The 21,820-nt window shown below is 39.0% G+C and overlaps 1 protein-coding gene across 1 annotated transcript in view; it reads right to left on the bottom strand.

The window, feature by feature from the left end:
• The window catches only part of RNF169 (ring finger protein 169), a gene marked incomplete at its 3' end in the record, with an annotated part of 75,740 nt that extends 54,696 nt beyond the window's left edge, over window positions 1-21,044 (bottom strand). Inside the window, exon 1 of the mRNA XM_084230146.1 lies at window positions 20,528-21,044. Coding sequence (XP_084086272.1) covers window positions 20,528-21,029 — 502 coding nt within the window. The 5' untranslated portion in view covers window positions 21,030-21,044. The remainder of the gene's footprint in view (window positions 1-20,527) is intronic.
• Between the last annotated feature and the right edge of the window lie 776 nt (window positions 21,045-21,820).

Genomic DNA, 21,820 nt, shown 5'->3' with positions numbered 1-21,820 from the left:
TCTTATGACTCTACCCCCACTCCAGACCAAAGATACCCAAGACACCAAGGACTACAAATCCCATAAAGTCATCATCACCCAAGGGATGATTGCTGGGACCTAAGGGTGGAGTTAAAGAGCCAGGTGTAGTATAAAACCAGATATGTGGGCTATGGGGGTCTCTTAGTTTTTCGCCAGCTCTCAGTGTGCTATTGGGGTTCCAGCTCAGCGGAACTGGTAGGATGCATTCACAAATTTATCTCCCTCTCCTTCCGCCTGAGTTATTCATTTCTTCATTTCCTCTTCTTTTGTAAATAAACCTGTTATTAACCTTTTTGTGTGTGCCCGCAGTTGAGTATTATTGTAAGTCCCTTTTAAGCTTTTGGGTGAGGACCCACAGTCAGGCAAGGTTGCCCTGTAACAGTGTAACTCTGGGATACTTATTAAGACATCTCAAAGTTCATATACCAGGCCAAGCAGTTTACTGACTAAATTCTTATTATGCCTTGACTTATTTGGGAATAAAAATCTATTTCACAAAAAAATGTCCTAAGGGGCTCACAGAAATTTAAAATAACTATTTATTACCAACAACAACTTTGATAACTACCCATAAATTTAATTTTGTTTAAACATTGGAATTATACTACAGACAATATTTTTTGTGCTCTATGAATTTCCATAAAAGCTAAAAATCTATGTTTAGGGCCTCCCCGGTGGCGCAGCGGTTGAGCGCTGGGTTGCGAAGCTGCCCGCAGCCTCTGCAGCGCCGGTTCGATTCCCGGCTGCTCCCCGGCCACCAGAGGAGGGTCCCTCATGGCGCGCAGACCTCTCCTGCCGCCCGCTGCTCCCCTCAGCAGTGTACTTCGGTCCTTCTGCCTGCTCTGCTCCCTGCTCTGGCTCTGGTGAATTCTCTCACCCTCCCGCGCTTCTGACTGTACCCAGTGCATGTATAAACGAAACAAATGAACAAACAAACAAATAAATAAATAAAAACATGCCTCTATAAAAGAAAAAAAAAATTCTGAGTTAAAAATCTATGTTTATACATGATTATAAACTGAATGATAATTTTATAAAGCTCTTAGCCACTTAGAACTGATTAATCCCATCTGATTATTAATTCCATCAATAAGCACTTGTATTCGGCCATTCCCATTCTGAGTAGCAAATGGTTAAAACAGATGTCAAATCTGTGTGTGCTGTGTCACCTTTAAATCAGTCTAACTGTTCCACATAAAAGCAAATTGCATATATGGGTTTGCTTAAGTCATTTTCTAGCCGACATTAATTAGCCTCCCTCAATTCACAATACCATGAAGTATTTGCAATTTAAATATGAAAAGTAGTTCTGTGTTAAGATTCTTAATTTATTTCTACTCTATACTTAAAATAATTTCAATGATTATCCCTTACTTCCTTTCTTGAAATTGTTATGAAAAAAAAATTTTATAATGAATTCCATCTTGGAAAACTAGAAAGAGAAAAATGGCAAGGTATTTATTATAGTTTGTCATAATTCAGAATTCAGCACCTCAACAAGTATTTTGTAATTTTATATTCCTTTTAACCCACTGAGTGGAGAATGTCAGTTTTTCTCCCAACTTGTATGGCAATTCTAATATATTCAACATCAAATATAAACATGTAATAAATGTTAAAATAAAGTTTAGCTCTATTATTGGAAAAAAATGAATGAATTAAGGTTAACCGGCAAGGGAAAGCTGGGGTATTAATTTACATTCACCAAAATCTTAATCTTGGATTAAGATTAATGATATTTAATGCTATGAGAACACAAAATGCTAAATAGTCAAATGCCTTTTTGTCACACTAGGACTGTGCTACCTTAAATGGCATCATGCCCAAAAGCTCAAAAATTGCATGAAGTAACTCTTGAATACTAAAACAGTCAACCGTAAAGAACCATGAGTTAGTTGTGACTCATGTGACTAAACAGTAAGAAAATTAACAACCTGATTTTAAAAAATGGGTGAAGACTTGAACAGACACCTACCGAAGAAAAGATACATGTGGCAAATAAGCACAGGACAAAATGTTCCCCATATGTTATCAGGGAATTACACATTACAACGAGCTACCACTACAAACCTACTACAAAAGCTAACACTCAGAAACACCACCACCACCAGCTGGAGAGGTATGGAAAAACAGGAATTTCAGTCATTGCTGGTGAGAATGTAAAATGGTACAATCACTTTGGAAGACTTTGGGAGTTTCTTACAAAACTAGAGCCTTACCACACAATCCAGCATGCTTTACCCACTTTGAAAACTTATGTCCACACAAAATCCTGCCCATGTTGTTTATAGCGACTTTATTCATAATCACCAAAACTTGTAAGTCACCAAGACATCCTCATTGCTTGGATAAATAAAATAAAGTACAACCAGACAATGGAAGAGCATTCAGCACTAAAAAGAAATGGGCCATCAAGCTATGAAGAGACAAGGAAGAATCTTAAATGCATATACAAAGTGAAAGAAGCCATTCTGAAAAGGATGAATGTACTGCATCATTCCAACTACATGACATTCTGGAAAAGACAAACCATGAAGTCAGTAAAAAGTTCAGTACAGGAAGGGAGTAGGGATAAGCAGGTAGAGCACAAAAGATCCTTAGGGCAGTGAAAATACTCTGTATAACCTTTTAATGATGCATACATATGTCAATATACATTGTCCAAACCCACAGAATGTGCACAGTAGGAGTGAAACTTAAGGTAAATTATAGATGCTGGGTGTTTATGATGTGACTATAGATTCATCCTACCTGGTAACAAATCTACCTTCTAGTGAGCAATACTGATCACAGGGGAAGCTATATATATTTGGGGTTGGGGATACATGGGAAATCTCCATACCTTCCTCTCAATTTTTTGTATGACTAAACTGCTGAAAAATAAATTCTATAAAGAAAAGAAAAAAAAAAAAAAAAGGCTGAGCAACAAGATATTAAGAAAAAAACAACGCAAAAGGTTCTATCTTCCTTAATCCAGGAGTTAGTCCCAAATCCACCAATAGCTCCACCAGCTTCTATAAGGAATTTTTAAGTGTTTCAGTAACAGAAACAACCACTCACCTTTCCTTCACTTCACAGAAAAAAAATGTTAGAAACTACTTTAGGTAGCACTGAGATGCTGACTATTTGACATTTGTAAACGAATCCAACAGTTAAAATACTTTCCTAATGCCTGTGCTCTGGCTACTAAGTTTAAGAGGAAGAGAAACTCTAAGGAGTGTGCCGTAAGGATGACACACAGCAGTGGTTATTGACTTATGCTCAGTTCAGCATTCAGTCTAATGAGAACTATAGGAGCAATTTATACTGCCTTGAAGGCTCCTTCTAAGAAGGCTCCTTCCTCAGAAAATCCTTTCCTCAGAGAAAAGGATTTTCTCTGAGGTGAAGTGACTGGTTATTAACATAGACAAACAAAACAACCTGTAAGACAGGCATTTTGCTAATGGCTCCAAACCCTCAGAAATGATGTATCACTGTCAAAACATTCACAATACAAAATCAGAAAAGGAATTTCTTCAATTATATTGGAAAGATACAATTCCAAGGGCTTTCAAATCAAAAGGTAATACTCCCTTGTTACCTAAGCTGTGCCTGAGTTTTTACTCCTGTGGGTTCAACTTCTTATCAGCACAGCAGAATGAAAACAGTTTTGGACCTAAAAGTCTCAAGACAAACCTAGATCCTAATTTGAATCCTCCCACTTACTAGTCATTTGTTCTTGAGAAAATATAAAAATATCTTTGCTCTTTGATTTCTTCACCCATAACTTGGGGTAGTTGTATAACTATATCTCAGAAATACAGGTAAAATTAATAATGAATTCAAAAGCTTATAAGCTATTAAGTGTTTGGTAATCTATTTTGTACCACACAAGTAGCTGGTTATGTTAATACCTGCTTTAAAATGGTTACCTGAGGACTAATGCATTTTCTTTAAACATACAGATGACTTTTTGTAAGCACAAATGGTATAAATACCATTTACATTTCAGTATGATTTAAGAGGCAATTTACATGACATGGCCTTTGTCTACCTCTTCAGCTTCATCTCACTTCAGTCTTTGTCTCTTATTTTATATTTCATCAACACCTTAGGGTTCTTGGACCAAATTATGCTATTTCTGGGCCAAAACATGCTATTTCTGCCTCCATGTCTCTGCCTGAAATAGCCTCCTTTTCCACTCTTACTCTCCACAGCCAGCTTTGTACCAGGCTAAAAACAACTCATCTTTAAAACTCAGCTTATATTTCTGCAGAGCATAAGACAAACCTGAAAAAGTATTTACCATACAATAAGAGGTTAAATTCCATCTCTATTCATCACCAGCAGCATCATTATGATGGCGGGCAGTTAAGTAGCATTTATATAAGACCAGGCCAATTTCTAAACACTCCATATTAATTAACTCATTTAATCTTCATAATGACCCAATGGGGAGATGTTACTACTATCATCATTTTACAGATGAGGAAACTGAGAAATACAGTGTTTAACACTACTGTAAGTGAAAGAGTTGTGATTTTAAACCCTGGCAATCTGGCTCTCGGATCTGTGCTCTTATACACTATGCCTTATTACCTTTTCAATATTTGAAAGAAAAAAAAAAAGGTTCACAATCCTGTATAACAATGGGCATCTGATGTACAACTATTGTATAAAAAAATAAATTCAGATGACTTATAAACATATTAAAATATTCACTTTCACTTATTTCAGTATAGCAAACATTTTTAAAACATTTTCATGTGTCAGATTTTGGAATAGATCAAAAAGTTTGATAAAGAAAAGAGCAAAGTATCCTTTTTCTTAAAGATACGTCACACATATGGGGCCTCCCTGGTGGCCTAGGGGTTAAGTCTCAGCACTATCACCATGAAAGCCCACCTTGGTGGCCTAAATTCAATCCCCAGCCAGGGAACTAACCCACATATGGCACAGCAGACCGCTCCTGTCTTGACTGCTACTCCCCTTAGCGATGTATTTCAAAAAATCTGCCTGCTCTGCTCCCCACTCTGTCTCTGGTGAATCCTCTCATCCCCCGCACCTCTGGCCTACACCCCAGTTCTTTGACACAAAAATAAATTTTTTTTTAAAATAAAATTTGATTTAAAAAATATACATGTGGACAAAGACATATATACAGGAATGTGTTCACCGCAGATCACTTACAATACTAAAGACTGAAAACAACCTAAATGTGTTCTAATTAGAGACTGACTGAATAAATTATTGGATGACTGGGACACCATACATCTTCATCTAAACTACCTGTCTTTATTCCTAAATTGGTTTACTAGTAACTTTTTGCTAGAGTGCCATTCACTGTGTATGAAAAACTGTAGAGGCTCTGCCTGATATTCTCTTCCTACAGAGGATTCAGTATGTTTCCTAACAAGCAGTTAGAATGAGGGTAGATCATCACACAATGGACATGAGCTGATTCAAGGCTGACCACAGCCTAAATTCATAAAGCTCTTTCTACTCTAGTTTTTAGCCCTCCAAGAGTCCAACTGAAAGTCTGGTATGTTTACCAAACTTCCTGAACTTTTTTTTCCTCAACATGAAGAACTGCTAAAACAGGGCTTTGCTTTTTTAGTAGATTTCTCTGAGGCCTCTTTGCCTGTTACCCTGCACGTTTGAAGAATCGGCAAATGTGTCAAGAAAAAAGTACGCAGAGGGAGCCAGAGGGATACCTGCCCCTTCTTTCTGGGATCTTGGCCTCTTAAATTCTGGTTGCCTTAGTAGCCCTAAACTACAATTTTTGTATCCTCAGATCCATGAAGAAAGCCTTGCCGACTTTTCTGCCTTTTAATAACTACATTCCCCCTTTGCCAAGAATCCACAAGTCCTAGCTGCCTTGGCAACTTGCCAATGCTTCTTATAGATTTTTTTTTTTAATCAGGCTTTTCTAGTTATTCTCAGCAGGAGTTTTGGTCTGCTACAATCTGCTCCATCACAGCCAGAAGCAAAATCTACATTCTTTATAAGCAGTGGAGAAGACAAAATTTTCATGATGAAACCACAAACCATTACTAAAGAGGGAATGAAGTAAGGAAGAAGACATAAGCAGAGACTATTCCTTTGAGAAGTCAAGAAAGAAGTAGAATAAAGGTGTACATGTGTGGTTCACATACCAAAATAATTAAAATCTTACTAGGGAAGAAAAACATACGTAAGTGAAACTAGAGTATGTCAAAGAATTATAAAACTATCCCTAAGTGCTGCACAGAACATCAAGAGGTAGACAGGCAGAACAGCCAAAGGAAGACAATGAGTCATACTGTATCTTCTACAACAAAACTTACATAAGTAAAGATGCACAGGAAACAAGAGGCCATTCTCCATATTAGACTCATGATTGCCTACTTAAACTACCCACCAAACTTCTGAACAACCACTGTCAAAAGGAATATGTAAAAGGAGAAAGTTTAAAGCTCAATTAAAGCATAACACTATTTAAAAGTGGGAAGATAGAAACACAGGGAAGGAACCACAAATGTGTTCTAAAACCAAACTAAAGTAGTTCCCATTTTATATACATTATTTTTTACTTTACTCATTCTAACTCCAAGAATACAAATGAGGGCCTCCCTGGTGGCATAAGAAGTTAAGACGCAGCCTATGAAGCTATCCACAGCCACTGCAGCACGAATTTGATCCCTGGCCAGGGAGCTACCCACATGGTGCAGCAGACCTCTCCTGTCTCGCCCACCTCCCCTCTGCCTGTTCTGTTCCCCACTCTGTCTCTGGTAAATCCTCTCACCCCCGACACCTCTGCCCTGTACCCCAGTTCTTGTATGCATAAACAAATCTTAAAAAAAAAAAAGAGTACAAATGACAGCCTGGTACCAACTGTCAACTTATGCAAGTGCACGTTTACCCACTTGCCCAAGACAACTTAACAATTTATAGTAGGCAATATAAACATATTTACCGGGCCTTCCTGGTGGCGCAGTGAGTTGAGCGCTGCACTGTGAAGCTGTCCGCAGCCTCTGCAGCACTGGTTTGATTCCCGGCCGGCCAGGGAGTTTCCCACATGGCACAGCAGACCTCTCCTGTCTTGTTCCCTGTTCCCCTCAGCAGTGTATTTCGGTCTGTCTGCCTATTCTGTTCCACTCTCTGTCTCTGGTGAATCCTCTCACCCTCCTGTGCCTCTGCCCTGTACCCCAGTTCTTGTATAAAAATAAATCTTTTAAAAAATAAATAAATAAATATATTTACCTAGGAATAAGAGAAAGCATACAGAAGGAAAAGCCAAAAGCTAATTAAATGTTAATATCAAAATTAAGGACCATAATTAACACCATAAATTACTACTATATTAAATTATACTGTTTGTATAGTAAAACTATCCTGTGCTAAAGAACAAATCAAGTCATACCAAGAACTTATAAAATGTCACTCTGACCTAATAATTTCTAAGAATCTAAAAAATGCCATTAAAAATTATATGGAAAGATTTTTGAATATATCACTTTAATATGATAGGAAACCATTTAGGTTAAATGAGATAGAAATCACCAGACTGAACACTAATACAAATTAAATATTGGAAATTAAAGAGGGAATAAGCAATGAGAAACCAGGGAGAGGTGTGGAGACAGAAAATACACACAAAAAAGACATGAGACCTTATCCTAAAACATTGAAATATACAGACATACCTCATTTTCTTGAATGCCACAGGTATGGTATTTTTTAAGTTGCAGGTTTATAGCAACCCTACATTAAGCAAGAGTTTCAGCATCATTTTTCTAACAGCATGTGCTTACTTCGTATCTCTGTATCACATTTAATCTGTACACAATTTTTTAGACATAATGCTATTGCACACTTAATAGACTACAGCAAAGTATAAACTTTAGTACACACCGGGAAACAAAAAATTCATGTGACTCACTCTATTGTGGTGATCTAGAACCAAGCCCAGAATGTCTCCCAGTTATATCTGTGCTTCATTAATGAAGATAAATTCACAAAATTTTTTATACTACTTCACAATTTGCCTTTTATTTTTTTCTAGTTTTATTGAGAAACAACTGACATATATCACTGTTTAAGTTTAAAGCCTCTAGCATGATTTGATTTACATATGTTGTGAAATGATTACTATAATAGGTTTAGCTAATGTCCATCTTCTCAAATAGATGCAATAAATTAGAAAAATATTTCTTATGAGAACATTAGATTTACTCCCTTAACAATCCGTTACATACCATACACTTGTATTAACTGCAGTTATGTTGTACATTGCATCCCTAGTGTTTATTTATAACTGGAAGTTTGTACCTTTTGACCACCTTCCTCCAATTACCCCTTCCCTCATCTTCTGTCTGTGGTAACCAAAAATTTTGTCTTTTTCTGTGAATTTTTTTTTTATTCCACATATAAGTTGATCATAGAGTGTTTCAGTCTGACTTAGCATAATGTCTTCAAGGTCCATCCATCCATCTTGTTGCAAATGGTAGGACTTCCTCAGTTTTTATGGTTTAAGAGTATTCCTCCGTGTGTGTGTGTGTGTGTGTGTGTGTGTGTGTGTGTGAGAGAGAGAGAGAGAGAGAGAGAGAGAGAGAGAGAGAGAGAGAGGAGAGAGAGAGAGAGAGAGAACTTTTTTATCCATTTATCTATCAATGGCCACGCAGTTGTTTTCATGTCTGGATTATAAATACTGTAGTGAATGCGGGGGCGGCAGATATCTTTTCAAGTTAGTATTTTCATTTCCACTGGATATATTCCCAGACGTGAAACTGTCGGGTCATATGGTAGTCCTATTTTTAAATCTTGAGGATACTCCATATTGCCTTTTATAGTGGCTATACGATTAATAAGCCCACCAACAGTGCACCAAGAGTTCCCTTTCCACCACATCAATGCCAGCATTTTTTACATATTGTTTTTCATTAAAAGTTTTGAAAACAGATTTAAGCAACTACTGAGATGATGCAATGTCACAAAATAAACTACTGCCAAATGAATTTTACAAACACACACTGCAATATAAGTCTGTAGGAGGATGAGAACAAGGGCTTGGAAGGAGAAGAACTAAAAAAGATGGAGTGAAGTTGAGTCTAAGCAGCAAAAGTTAGGTAAGTAAAAAAACAGGAAGAAGAATTTAGGTAAACAAAAAAGCATTATCAAAAGTGTGACACTAGGGCCTCCCTGGTGGCACAGGCGATTGAGTGCCGCACTGTGAAGCTATTCGCAGCCTCTGCAGCATGGGTTCGATACTGGCTGGCTGGCAAGAATCCCACATGGCGCAGCAGACCTCTCCTATCTCGCCCGCTGCTCCCTCAGCAGTGTATTTCATCAGTCTGCCTGTTCTGTTCTGTTCCCTGCTCTGTCTCTGGTGAATCCTCTCACCCTCCCATGCATCTGGACTGTAACCCAGCACTTGTATAAATAAAATAAATCTTTTAAAAAAAAAAAGTGTAACACTATTAAACTACACACTGAAAAGTAAATTTCATGTTACGTGTTTACACAAGAAAAAATACATTTTATTATTTGATAGTGAATAAATATGTTCTGCTAGAGGAGAAAGTTTGCATAGGAGAGTTTTATAGGTCAGAAAAGTAGGTTGAGGGGTAGATTATAGAGCCTTCAATATTAGACTAAGAAATAAACTGATCCTGCAGGCAAAAGTGACAATATACCACATTTAATCTTATCCCTATGGTAAGACTATTAATAAACAGTAAAACTTCAGTCATGCAGCATGCCTGGGAACTAGGGTGTTCATTAACTTCCTGTGGTTAACAATGAGAAATTGGGGCAGAATCACCCCTCCATACATTATAAGGGAGCAACTTCTATCAGGAATGTACCAGTAACTCTATCAGGAATGTTTAACTATACTCTATTAAACTCTTTTTCTTACGGTAGCATTTTATCAGCCACATTAGTATCTCATTTAACTCCTATAAGTTGAAAGATCCTGGGCTATTCCATCACTTATCAGTGTAACATTGGGGCATGCTACAACTTCTTGAGCCCTCAGTTTCCCCATGTTCCAAAAGAATAATACCGTCCTCAAATTAATTGTTACAGTAAAATGAAATGACTTAATATAATGTTTAGTATATTTTGAATATATAATTGATATTCATTTAATGTTAGACACTTCCCTGTAAAGTAAAAGAAAAATTTCACCTTTTTCAGAATCTAAGAATATATAAGGAATTCAATGGAAGAAAAAAACGGTACCAGAAGTGTTTTATATACATTAGTGGGACAATTAGAAAGTACTTTATTAAATAAACTTTAAAATAGTAAGCAGCAGGTGGATCTGGTTGGCTGACTATGATTTGCCAAATCCTAGTACTATAGACTGAATACTGTGTCTGCCTACCTATTCCTCCTTACCACCACTACCCAAATTGGTATGTTGAAACCTAATTCCCGATGTGACAATATTTAGTGTGGTGGGTGGGTCAGGGGAAGACCTGCAAAGGTGATTAGGTAATGAGAGCAGAGACCTCACGAATGGGATTAGTGCCCTTATAAAAGAGGCCCTAGAAAGCTCCCTTCCCCTTTCCTCCAAGTGAGGACACAGAGAGAAGATGGTTGTTTGTGAATCAGAAGTTGGACCCTCAAGAGACACCAAATATACCACCATTTTCATCTTTGATTCCCCGGTCTCTAGCACTATGAGAAGTAAGTTTCTGTTGTTTATAAGCCACCCAGTCCATAGTACTGTTACAGCAGTCCAAACTGACTAAGACATAGGATTAAAGAAAGACAAAGAATAGGTATCAAGCAGATTTGTACAAGCAAGTATTTAGCAAGTCAAGTCAAAGCAATACAGTTCCTTGTTGAACCCAGAAAGCACTAAACAACAAGATACAGTGAGGCAATCCATATTGGATCAGAACAGTCAAAACAACATAAGGCACACAATGAAAGAGGTTACAGAAACATATGTGGGTATAAGGAATGCTGCAGAGACTAGGACAAGTCTTTTCTCCCTAAGAAGATTCCAAGTTTGTCCCCATCTCTATAGCCACTACAAAATATCCTAGTACAATCTGCTGTTTGAGATAAAGAATTGTTCACAATAGACCACAGGAAGAATGACAACAAAATTAGAAAAAAGTGCCAGATTTGGAAACTTACTACCCACTGGCTTTGTCCCAACCTTTGTATCCTCATCTATAAAATGAGAGTAACAACTATCTTAACAGGGTTCTTCATCTCATCAAATTCTTCAACACCTACTTAATACAACACCTACTTAGTACTTAGCGTGTGTCAAATGGTAGTGTACCTGGCCTGTTACTCTATTTCATTCTATCTTCAACATTGCTTCCCTACTATATATAAAATAAGAGAACTGACACTATCATTCTCCAGTTTAATTCTCATTTGCTTCCCTCTGTTTCTAAGATTTATAAACAGAAACCAATCTACCACTTAAGCCACATTTCCTACCATTCCCTCAATATTGTTCCCCTCCATATCTCATTATTCCTAAAAATATGTCATATCCTGTTTCCTCTATGGCTTCATATATGCCACTTCCTCTTCCCAGAATGCTTTTTGCCCTTTTCACTATGTGATTATTTCCAAACCCTGTTTATTGCCCTCTCCTTTGTGAAGCTTTTCTAGCTAACCAAGAGAAAATTACATTAGCTTCCTGCAGGCCCTCAAACATTCTGCATATGTCTCAACTGGAGTACTCCCTCTGGTGTAGCATTTTATCACAGGTGTTACAATTACCTGTCTCTGCCTCTGACACCCCAAAGTAAGAGATCTCCTTGAAGACAGGGATGATGTCTAGGTATGTGTGTCAATGTAAGAAAGTGGCTTATTTTTTAAATGAACCAATAAAAATGTACTTTCACATGAGCACCATTTTGTACTAAGATCTTTTAAAGATTGTGTTGTCTGCAGGAAGTTAAATTTAGTAAAGATTTTATAGTTAAAGCAGAGATAAATTTTAGCAAAGCCCAACTCAACTTCAAATTAATGGCGTCCGATCTTTTGAGGTTTTTTTAAATATTGGAGAGGTGATTAGGTAATGAGAACCAAGCAGTAGAACCAAACATGAGAAATGGCAAAAAAAAAGAAGGAAAAGCAAAATAATTCCACTGTTACTCAAAAAAATAAACACTAAAATTGTATATAAGTTGCCTTCAGGCTTAATTTTACATATAGACAAGACTGATTTGATAGCAGTTTATGGGGAAAAAAGGCAGTTTTGAGACCTACAAATTCAGTACGAACAAGGTCAACAAAATCTTTGATAGTTTTAATAATAATTTAGCATGCAGTTAGAGGTCATATACCCCACTATATTTTGCACCATGCATTATTTAAAGTTTTAGGGTCATTTCTGAGTTGCACATTTAAAGGTGATCAGAATAGTAATTGTGAAACATTAACACAAACTTTAAGGGTTTTTTTTTTAGGAATCTTTTTCCTTCATTAAACATTTACTGAGTGTCTAACACATTCTAGGTACCCAAAAAGATAATCCCTGATCTCAAAGACTGACAGAGACAGACACACAAAAGTGGAACAGACATGAGGATGCGCATGCTCAAATGGTAGCACAAAGAAAACAGTAACTCCTATTTGAATGAGAAAAAAATGCACAGAGCACTTATGTTTTACCTGGATGTTAAAAGATGCTTATAAATTTGCCAGGAGGATAAGAGGGAAGAACATCCCAGACAGAATTATCATAAATGACAAAAGGTCAAAAAGGTTTCAAAAAGCACTAGGAGATTCCATTAACTCTGACATGACCAGAATCTTCGGGAAAAGGAGTACCACAAAGATGAGTTTGATAAATTTAACCTAAAATTTACATAGAAATAATAATTGTGGTTTTTAAATACTGGAATAATGAAATGAGGAGAGCAGATTGATTCACTAGAGGAAAAAACTGAAACAAGAGTGTCCAAAAACATAGAGCAATCCGTCACCGGGTAGAAGCACCTCTATTCATACAAGAAAGATCAGTCTCCCCCTAGTGGGAGGGGAACAATTTCTAATTTTATTGTATTGGGGTCAGACAATATGGTTTATGTATCAGTCTTGATATATTGATCTTCTGTTGACATTTTGTGTCTAATTATATGAATGGTCCAGTTTTAAAAATAATGTATATTCTCAAAGTGGAGAGGTCTGGTTCTAAATAAGTGCAGTAGATCAAGTTATACATTGTATTTCTTTTTAGATTAGTTACTCTTAAATTTTTAATATGTATCTGACTGAAAGCTTAAAGTTAATCAATATCTTTATCCTATTCCTAAGCTATCTTTAGAATCTCGGAACTTCTTAATGCTGATGACTTTTTTTCCCAATTTACATTTTACCCTTGTCTAGTATTTTGGTTCCACACTGTTTTTAGCCACCACAAACTTGTCATCATTACTTTTACTTTATACAGTCAATGCTGGTTTAATTTACCTACTGACTTATTGTTCACCATGACTTTTATATCTTACTCCTTTTCCTAAGTTACATTTCTTTCCTGAAATCCATTCTTTACTAAAATAGTGATTTCAGAAGCACTGTGCTAAATTATACTATTATCTGAAAATATTTTTATTTTGCTCTCAATTTTGAATGAAAACTTATCTGAGTATGAAATTCAGATCTCTTTCAACAATTGGAAACTATTATCCAATTTTCTTCGTGTTTCTCTTGTTAATTAAAAGACACATGCTCTCAGTATGATTGTTCTTGTCTTTCTAGTTGCTTTTCGAAGTGCCTTTGGTGTCGTGCAGTTTCACTGCAATGTGTTCAGTGTGAGATTTTTGTTTGGTTTATCTGCCAGGAGTCCCGTGAGTCACAACCCTGAGGATTCATGTCTTATTAGTTCCAAAACATTTTCAAGGCATCACCTCTTCATATTCCATGTGTTCCTGATTCTGTTTCTCCTTCCGTAACTTCTATTAGATATTGGGTCTTGTTTCTCTTCATCTCTCCTTCATATTTTCCATCATCTTACTGTTTGACATTCTCAGGTATTTCTTATATCTAACTCCCACTATTCTCCTCATCTGTGTAAACTTATTTACTGAGCTGTTTGTTGTTATGTTTAACTTCACTCATTATACTTTTCATGTTTAGTTTCTTTTCAAATGTGCCTGTTTCATAACGTCTTATTCACTGCTTGGAATGTCAATTAATTCTTTACTGTTTTAGTCACTAAAGATATACTAATTTAAATTACTTTTCAAAATGCCATTCTACTATTCTAGTTCTTAGAGCTATAATCCTCCTGCTAATTCAATCTGCTCTCATTTGCGGTTGAAAACCTCCCTCAAGTGTTGTCATTTTCAATTATAAATTCATCTTCAATTGGGCTTAGCTCTTCTGCTAGAATCCTTTGTTACAAGTCCTGTTTTACCTTTTTTAGGTGACTGATGTGTATCATAAGTTTGGAGCCAGCTTTTATAGGAAATTCTCAGCGTGGAGACACCTGAACCATAGTATATAAACTCACATCTCAAATATAAGCAAATATAGGTCTTGTGCTTTAATTTCTCAGGGAAGTTTTTTTCCATTTCCTTTGTTGCCGGGAGCTCAGAAAATCAAGACAAAATTACTTATTATTGACTCATGTCAATGGGAAGATTTTTCTCTAGCTCACCCTTTAACCTACAATATACTACATCTAGAATCCCAGCTTTATGCAGAAGTCTTAGTTTTGGTTCCTTTTCCACAGGGTTAAAACTCAATCCATTAGCAGTAGAAAACCAGTAACACCTCACTCCTCTCTTTCCCTCTGCAGTAGAAAACCAGTAACACCTCACTCCTCTCTTTCCCTCTGCTCTAGGGCAACACAGGATGAACTCAAGGGCTCACAGCTTTGGATTTTAGTTCCATTTTTGTTTCTAGAACCTGGAGATTTTCCTGTTTCTTGCAAGTTCAGGGATGCGTTTAAAAGAATTGTTGTTTGATATTATCCAGCTTTTCTCCATATCTGTAGTAGAGGAGTCTTCAGCTTATCTGTATTAGGCATCTTGCTAAGAGAATTTGGGTTCTACAATCCATTTGCCAATCCCTACTGGAGTGATCACTTGAAAAGTAAATGATGAACTCTTCCTGAAAACTCTGCAGTGGATAATGACCCCATAGTATGGCTTTCAAAATCCACTATTATCCAGCACTTGCTTATTTCTGCAATTCTTGCTCCTCCACTCTCCCACATGTATTTGATGCTACAAACTTCTAGTTTATAATCTCCACAACGGTCCTTGTTTCATAATCCAATTTCTTTAAATGTACTGATTTCCCTCATCTTTATTCTATCCCCACCTACCTACTGAATATTCATGGTCAAATATCTGCCTTTCACTAAAATCATTCTTGACCCACCAAGTTGGGTTCCTTCTCTTTGAAAACAGCTAATATTTATTGAGCTCTTATCTGCCAAGTTGTTATATGTCAAGCATTATAATAACTCATTTGGTCTTACAATAACCTTAGGATTTTGCTACTATTACTATCCCACTTTAGAAATGAGGAAAATAAGTCACAGAGCTGAAGCAATGTGCCCAATGATACACAGCAGAGCTGGAATTAGTGGCAGAGCTGGAATTCAACCCTAGGAAGCTGTCTCCAGATCCTGTTCCATTAACTGGCTCTATTTACATCATTATGCCTTCTACAACTGTATCTTGCATTAAAGCTATTACTGCATTCATCATACCACATTAGTTTCATGTTTATATACAAATCTTTCCCACTAAACTTTGACTCTGAGGCAAAATCATGCCTTGGTTTTTAGAGCTAGTTGCCTATCTCACAGGAGTCCCTCAGATGATCACTAAATTAGTGAATGACTGAAATATCCCCAGAGTCACAGCTTTAGCCCAGCCCCTTTTCATCTCTTTCCAGACCTGCTAAAATAGTCCTGTAATGGAACTTCCTTTCTCCAGCCTCTACTCAGATCTTTCTTCCACATGCCAACCAATATCATCTTTCAAAATGATGTTATGACATCATTCCACTGCTTAAAAATCTTTAAGATACAGATTTTGTGCTATCTATAGAAGCCCCAAATTCCTTTCACATGACACACAATTCCCCTCATGATCTAACTTCTGATATCTCCTTCCCCACACCAGTCCATATTCCATCTATATTTACCTCCTTGTCAGTCCCTAAATATGCCAAACATGCTCTTGCCTTTGTACACACAGGTTCTTCTGTATCCCCTCATCTGACCAATTCCTACTCTTCCTTTCAACATCCAAGTCAGATGCTTTCCTCAGGTTTCTTGCAAACTGTCAGCCCATTCCCATACAGTGTTGGTACTAGGTACCAGTGTTGGTACTTGGTACTCTGCTACTTTCTATTGTTATTCAAAAGGGTGTGTTTCCCCAACTAGATTGGGGGATCTTAGAGTCCACACCTTATTCATCTTTTTTATTGTATCATCTTACTTGCTGTGTGCTCCAATATGCTCATCGAATTAATAGAATGAAACTTGAAAAAAATACCTTACGTTCTATATTACAGCAATCTCAGATATAAATGAATTCAAGATAAGCAACTCTCCCCAGAGTAACTGGAAGTCAGAGAGTTGAAATATGAATGAACAAAAGCAAGTATCTCCTAAGTTCCTGTTGCTCATCCCTAAATCCTATAGAGTAGAGCTATTTTGTCCATGTAAGTCATGTTTAGTTAGTAGAATACATGATGAGGTAATCTTTAAAAAAAAAAAAAACAAACACAAGGCAAATATTTCCTGCATTAGTATAACACATAGGACACTCTCAAACTCTGGAATATGTGTCATTAAAGATAAAAGGTTGAGTCATTTTATACATTTTAAAGCAAATCCTTACAAATAGGGGAATTCCTGTCCTCATACACTACAATCACATGATTTCATTATTCATTAGTCCTAAATGCAATTTAGGCTTTACACATAACAAAACATTGTCTGTCAACTGAGTAATAAACCAGAACTACTTGTTTTTCATAGAAAGAGGAAATACTTTAAATGTGTACACAGCAATCCTAAGTGAACAGGGAAGTTGGGATGGGGAAAAGGGCAGGGATAGATGAGGCACTAAATTTTTTTATCTATTCAGTTTCTTGAAATGCACTTTAAATACTACAAATAGAAAAAAAATTGACTGTCAATTTAAAAGATTTATCAGTCTTTTGTCTAGCTTTTCTCTCCAATTACTATCCATGGTAGAAGAAAATGAATTGTGTTAAAAGGTTTCAAGTATAACTTAGAATGATCATCCTTGGATGTCCAATTGAAAGACTAATTCTTAAACTTAAAACTTATTCATTATTATTGATGAGACTTAAGTACTAATTTTGCATATAGTTGTAAATCTACCTATAGATAGCTGGGTGGCAAATGCTTTTTAAGTCACTGAACCAGAATATAAGCTCTAGGAGGGCGATAGCTTGATTATTTCATTCACTGATGTCTCCCTAGAACCTAGAACAGCAGGCTCTCATTAAATACTTGCTGAGTATTGCTCAAGATGGTCCAAATGTTAATATGTCAATGAGCTGTAGATCCTCAAAGAACATAAAGTTGAAATCTGGGTTCACCATGAAATAATCGCTGACTTAGTCCTCATACACAGTGTTACACAAATCAACAAGAACAATAACTCATGTTATACCCAAACGCAAACTGAAAATGCATGTAAAAATAAAACATTTTACATGGGGGTCACTAAGGTTCTGAAACTTAAAGCTTGCCAAGAAAGTGACAAAAAATAAAAATTTTCAACAAGCCCACACTCTTGCCCGTTTTTCCGTAGATGATTCAATTCCAAAATTCATGGAGTTTTGACAAAATTTTTAAAATTGGAAGATTTTCACTTAAACAGCACTGCATTTACTACACTATTTTGCCTCCAGAATCATAAAGCAGGCAGGCCTGAACCTTCTTTTATCAATTGATTGAACTAAGCCAGAAGATCTCTGCTAAGCAAAATACTTTTGAATCTACCTAAAATTGCTAATTCTGACATTTCCCACTTGTAAAAGCACAATGCAAATATTTATGAAACTGGTACTTTCAGTTTTTTTTCTATAAAAAGTCATTGCGCGCACTTAATTATGAATTAGGCTATATTTTAGCTTGTATTAATAAGCTGTTCTTTTAGACCTTGTTTATCTGCTACTGACTCACAAGATTTTTAGCTGGTCACTCTGTTCTGGTCCTCAGTTCTCTCTTCTGTAGAATGAGGGGTCTTGATTAAAGTAATGGTCAATCTTTTTCTGCAAATCTTGAGAATCTGGTGAAAGTTACAGGTGACCTCTCCTTTAAAATGTACACACACACTTGTATAGTAATTTTATAAACAATTACTTATAATAGCAAAAGGTTGGAAACAATCCAAATATCTACCAACAGATGGTTAAGTAAATTATGTTTACAGCCATTCAGTGAAATCTCTTGCAATTGTAAGTAGAATGAAGAAGTCTAAATATTTCTTTGAAAAGATTCCCATCATGTATTATTAAAGGATAAAAGACACAGAACAACATGTATAATAAATAACTTTCTGTAAAAGGATTAAAAATTAAATTGAGTTACTCATTTTTGTGTATAAGCAGAGAAACTAGAATAAGAATCTTTGGTGGAAGTGGGAAATGAGAAAAAGGATAGAGGAAACTTTTCATTTTAAACTTTCTTATATTTTAGTTTGAATCATGTGACTGCACTGCCTACTAAAATTTTAAATTAAAAGAAATGTATATAACCTCAAGAGGTTCTATCTGCTGAAACTGAAAGATAATCCCAAACCCTGTTCAGCATTGTTCTACCATGCTTTGACTCAAGTATGTAACTGTAGACACTCAATGATCCAACAAGAACATTGAAGGGAAAATAATTTTCATGATAATGGTCATATAAACATATAAAGTAATTGGTGGCTACTCAGTGACTCAATACATCCTAAGTTAGAATCTCATTTCATATAATTTTCCTTAATCACTACTATATGACAAATTTCTTCAAGAGAAAAAAGGATTTGCACAAATCATCAAGCCTTAATTCTTCCCATGATTCAAATTTCAGACCTGATATTTCACAAGGTAGTCCAAGTTATGGAAATAAAAACAGAAATCTCTATCCTACTTGACCATATAACAGACAGCATTAATAGGGTGGCCAGAAAAAGTGTCTTCTTTTTTTCATCATAATCTCAGAATTTGAAGCAATTAGCACACAGCGTCCACAAATCGGCTGACGTTTGGGGAGGCCTTCATCCCTGATTTGAACAGGCATCAGATGGAACTAGGTTTCTGTCCACAGGCAAGTTACTTAATTTCTATGAGCCTATTGCCTACTGTAAAATTATAGTACCTAGCTCATAAGGATGTTGTGAAGCTTAAAAAAATTAGACGGAACGTTGAAACTAAGACGCAGAATTAAGTATCCCAGGGCAGTAGCAGGTGTCCGACTACTTGAAATCCTAACAGACTGCATTCTGGAACCTGTAGTTTCCAGAGACTGTGCTTTCATAAACAAGCTATGCCTCTTTTTCCCTACTGAAAATAACACATGGCAGGATTCCCGGCACAGAAGCTGCAAATATATGGCCCTTCCTGATTATGTTTCTTGAAAATCTCCACTTAGGTAAGCATTTTTATTCAAAGAGCTGCAGATGTTGTGGGTCTCAGAGTCGCAAGTTATAACGGTTCTGTTTTCTTTTCAACAGGGCATTTTCTATGTCAAAGCTCAGCACCAAAGACTGACAGGCTGCAGAAGGTAGGAGATGCAAAGAAGTGGAAGACAAGGGTCCTGCAACAGACTTTGAACTGCAGAAAATCTACTCTGTCAGGGGGAGAGAGGCAGCCCCCGCCAGCCAATCTCTGTTTCCAAAACCTTTAAATCCCAGTCAGCTTTTGTTTCTGCCGGGCACTCCTGGCGTCTATTAGTAGTAGTATTTTATAAATATAAATAGCTGTCACGTATTGCTTCCTCCCTGTTTGTGAGCACCCTGTGCTCGGCGCGCATTTCTCAAGATTTTGTGAAAACTGCACTTGGGAGCTCATTCTCTCAACTCAGTCTACTCTCAAGTCTGCAAGGCTCCCTGCATATCCTCCAGCGCAAGCTGTCCTCTACCCTCCGGACACGCCACCCCTCTCGATGACCCCCCTCGGGCCCAGGAGCCCCATTTCTGCGAGCAGTCCGACGCCCCCCGGCTCTGCACCCCACCCTCAACCGCGCACTTCTCTGCGGCCCGGGGGCGCCTGCAAAAGTTCAGTCTCCTTCCACACAGCAACTCCCACCTGCCCCTCACTTGTTTCGAGACTGCTCAGGTCCCCCCAAACTTCTGACTTACGCAAGGCGCGGGGTCCCCTCACAGCCCCTCCAAATCCAACAACGAGCCCGTACTTCATCCCGAAGTTGAAAATTCAGAAACAAGAGGCTGCGCCCGGGCAGCGCCCGGGTCCCGACCTCCCGAGAGCGCTCCACACCCGCCACCCCCTCGCCAGGCCGGGCCGGGCCGGGGCGCGCTCGGCCTCGCTCCCGACCCCAGGGGGACGGGGGAAGCTCCACCTGGTTCCGCGGGCGCGGCGCGCGGCTCCTGCTCCGGCCTGGGCCCCGCGGCGGCCGCGCCCCCGTCCCGGCGCGGGCGGCAGCGCTCCGGCTGGCCGCGGCGGGCGCGCTCGCCCGGCACCTCCGCGTCGGCCTGGCCGTCGTCGCGGGCCCGACGGCGGGCCCACCCCGGGCCGCGGGCGCGGCAGCGCGGGCAGCCCGGGCCTGCCGCGTCGGCGGCGCGCTGGGCGCAGCCTCGGCACAGCGAGTGGCCGCACGGCAGGGCCGCGGCTTCCCCCGGGGTCTCCAGGCACCCGGCGCAGCCCGACTCCTCCGGCCGCGGCGCGGGCGGCGGCTGCGGCAACGGCGACGGCAGCACCAGCAGCGCGGAGCCCGAGGCCGGGCCTGAGGCGCCGGTCTTCGTGGCCGCCATCTCGTCGCAGCGGCCCCGCCGGCCCCGCCGACTCAGAGCGGCCGCCGCCGCCGCGGAAGAGGCCCGAGTACTAGGACCCGCGGCCGCCATCTTGTTTCCCGTTTGAAGGGAGAGTCCGTTGCGAGGGAGAAGAGTAGAGGGCGGGGCGGGGCGCGGCGGGCAGCGCCGGCTGCATATTCATGAGGGGCGGGGCTCCCCGGCGGGGAAGGTGCGCCCCAGAGCGGGTTGGCGGGAGCCGGGGCCTCATGAATATGTAGGATGGTTCTGTGGCTGCCTGCGCGTCAGCTTCCAGTCTGTGATTTCCTCGTATTGACTCAAATGAAGCGAAAGACCAAGAGGATCTGTTAGGAATTTCGGGGGGCTGTTGAACTTTAGGAAGCAGTGAGGCTTTTTATCCCGCGACACTCTAATAACGGAGGCTGAAGTCTGTGAGGAGGGGGCGAATCACCCCGAGCCTCGCCTCGGTGCTGCTTTTACTGTGGGGAGAGCTGTGGCGACTGAGCCAGGCCTGCCCTGACCAGCAGCTAATTGCCAGAAATAACATCAGCTCCTCTTCGGCCCTCATCGCCATATCCTCCCGCCCCACATCGCTTCCTGCATCTCCCCTCTTGGCTGGCAAAACCGTATTTTCCAGTTTTTTTGTTTTACCTGTTGTTTCGTTTTGTTTTCCCCAACCCCTTAGCTCTTTCTCAGACTGCTTCGTTGTGCTCGCCCTCTTATCTGGGGCTTAAAAGTGGGCATTCCTCCAGGCTCAGGCCTACGTCCTCTTCTTTTCTCATGTTGTCTGACTCCCCCAATACCCCTCCCCTGTTTTTCCTGCTGAAAGTCCCAAAATTATACCTGCAGTTCAGACCTGAATCCATCCCTGCATATTCCACCGC

The sequence above is a fragment of the Talpa europaea genome (assembly GCF_964194135.1).
Source record: "Talpa europaea genome assembly, chromosome: 1".
Lineage (NCBI taxonomy): Eukaryota > Metazoa > Chordata > Mammalia > Eulipotyphla > Talpidae > Talpa > Talpa europaea.
This window is presented reverse-complemented; position numbering and strand designations above follow the sequence as displayed.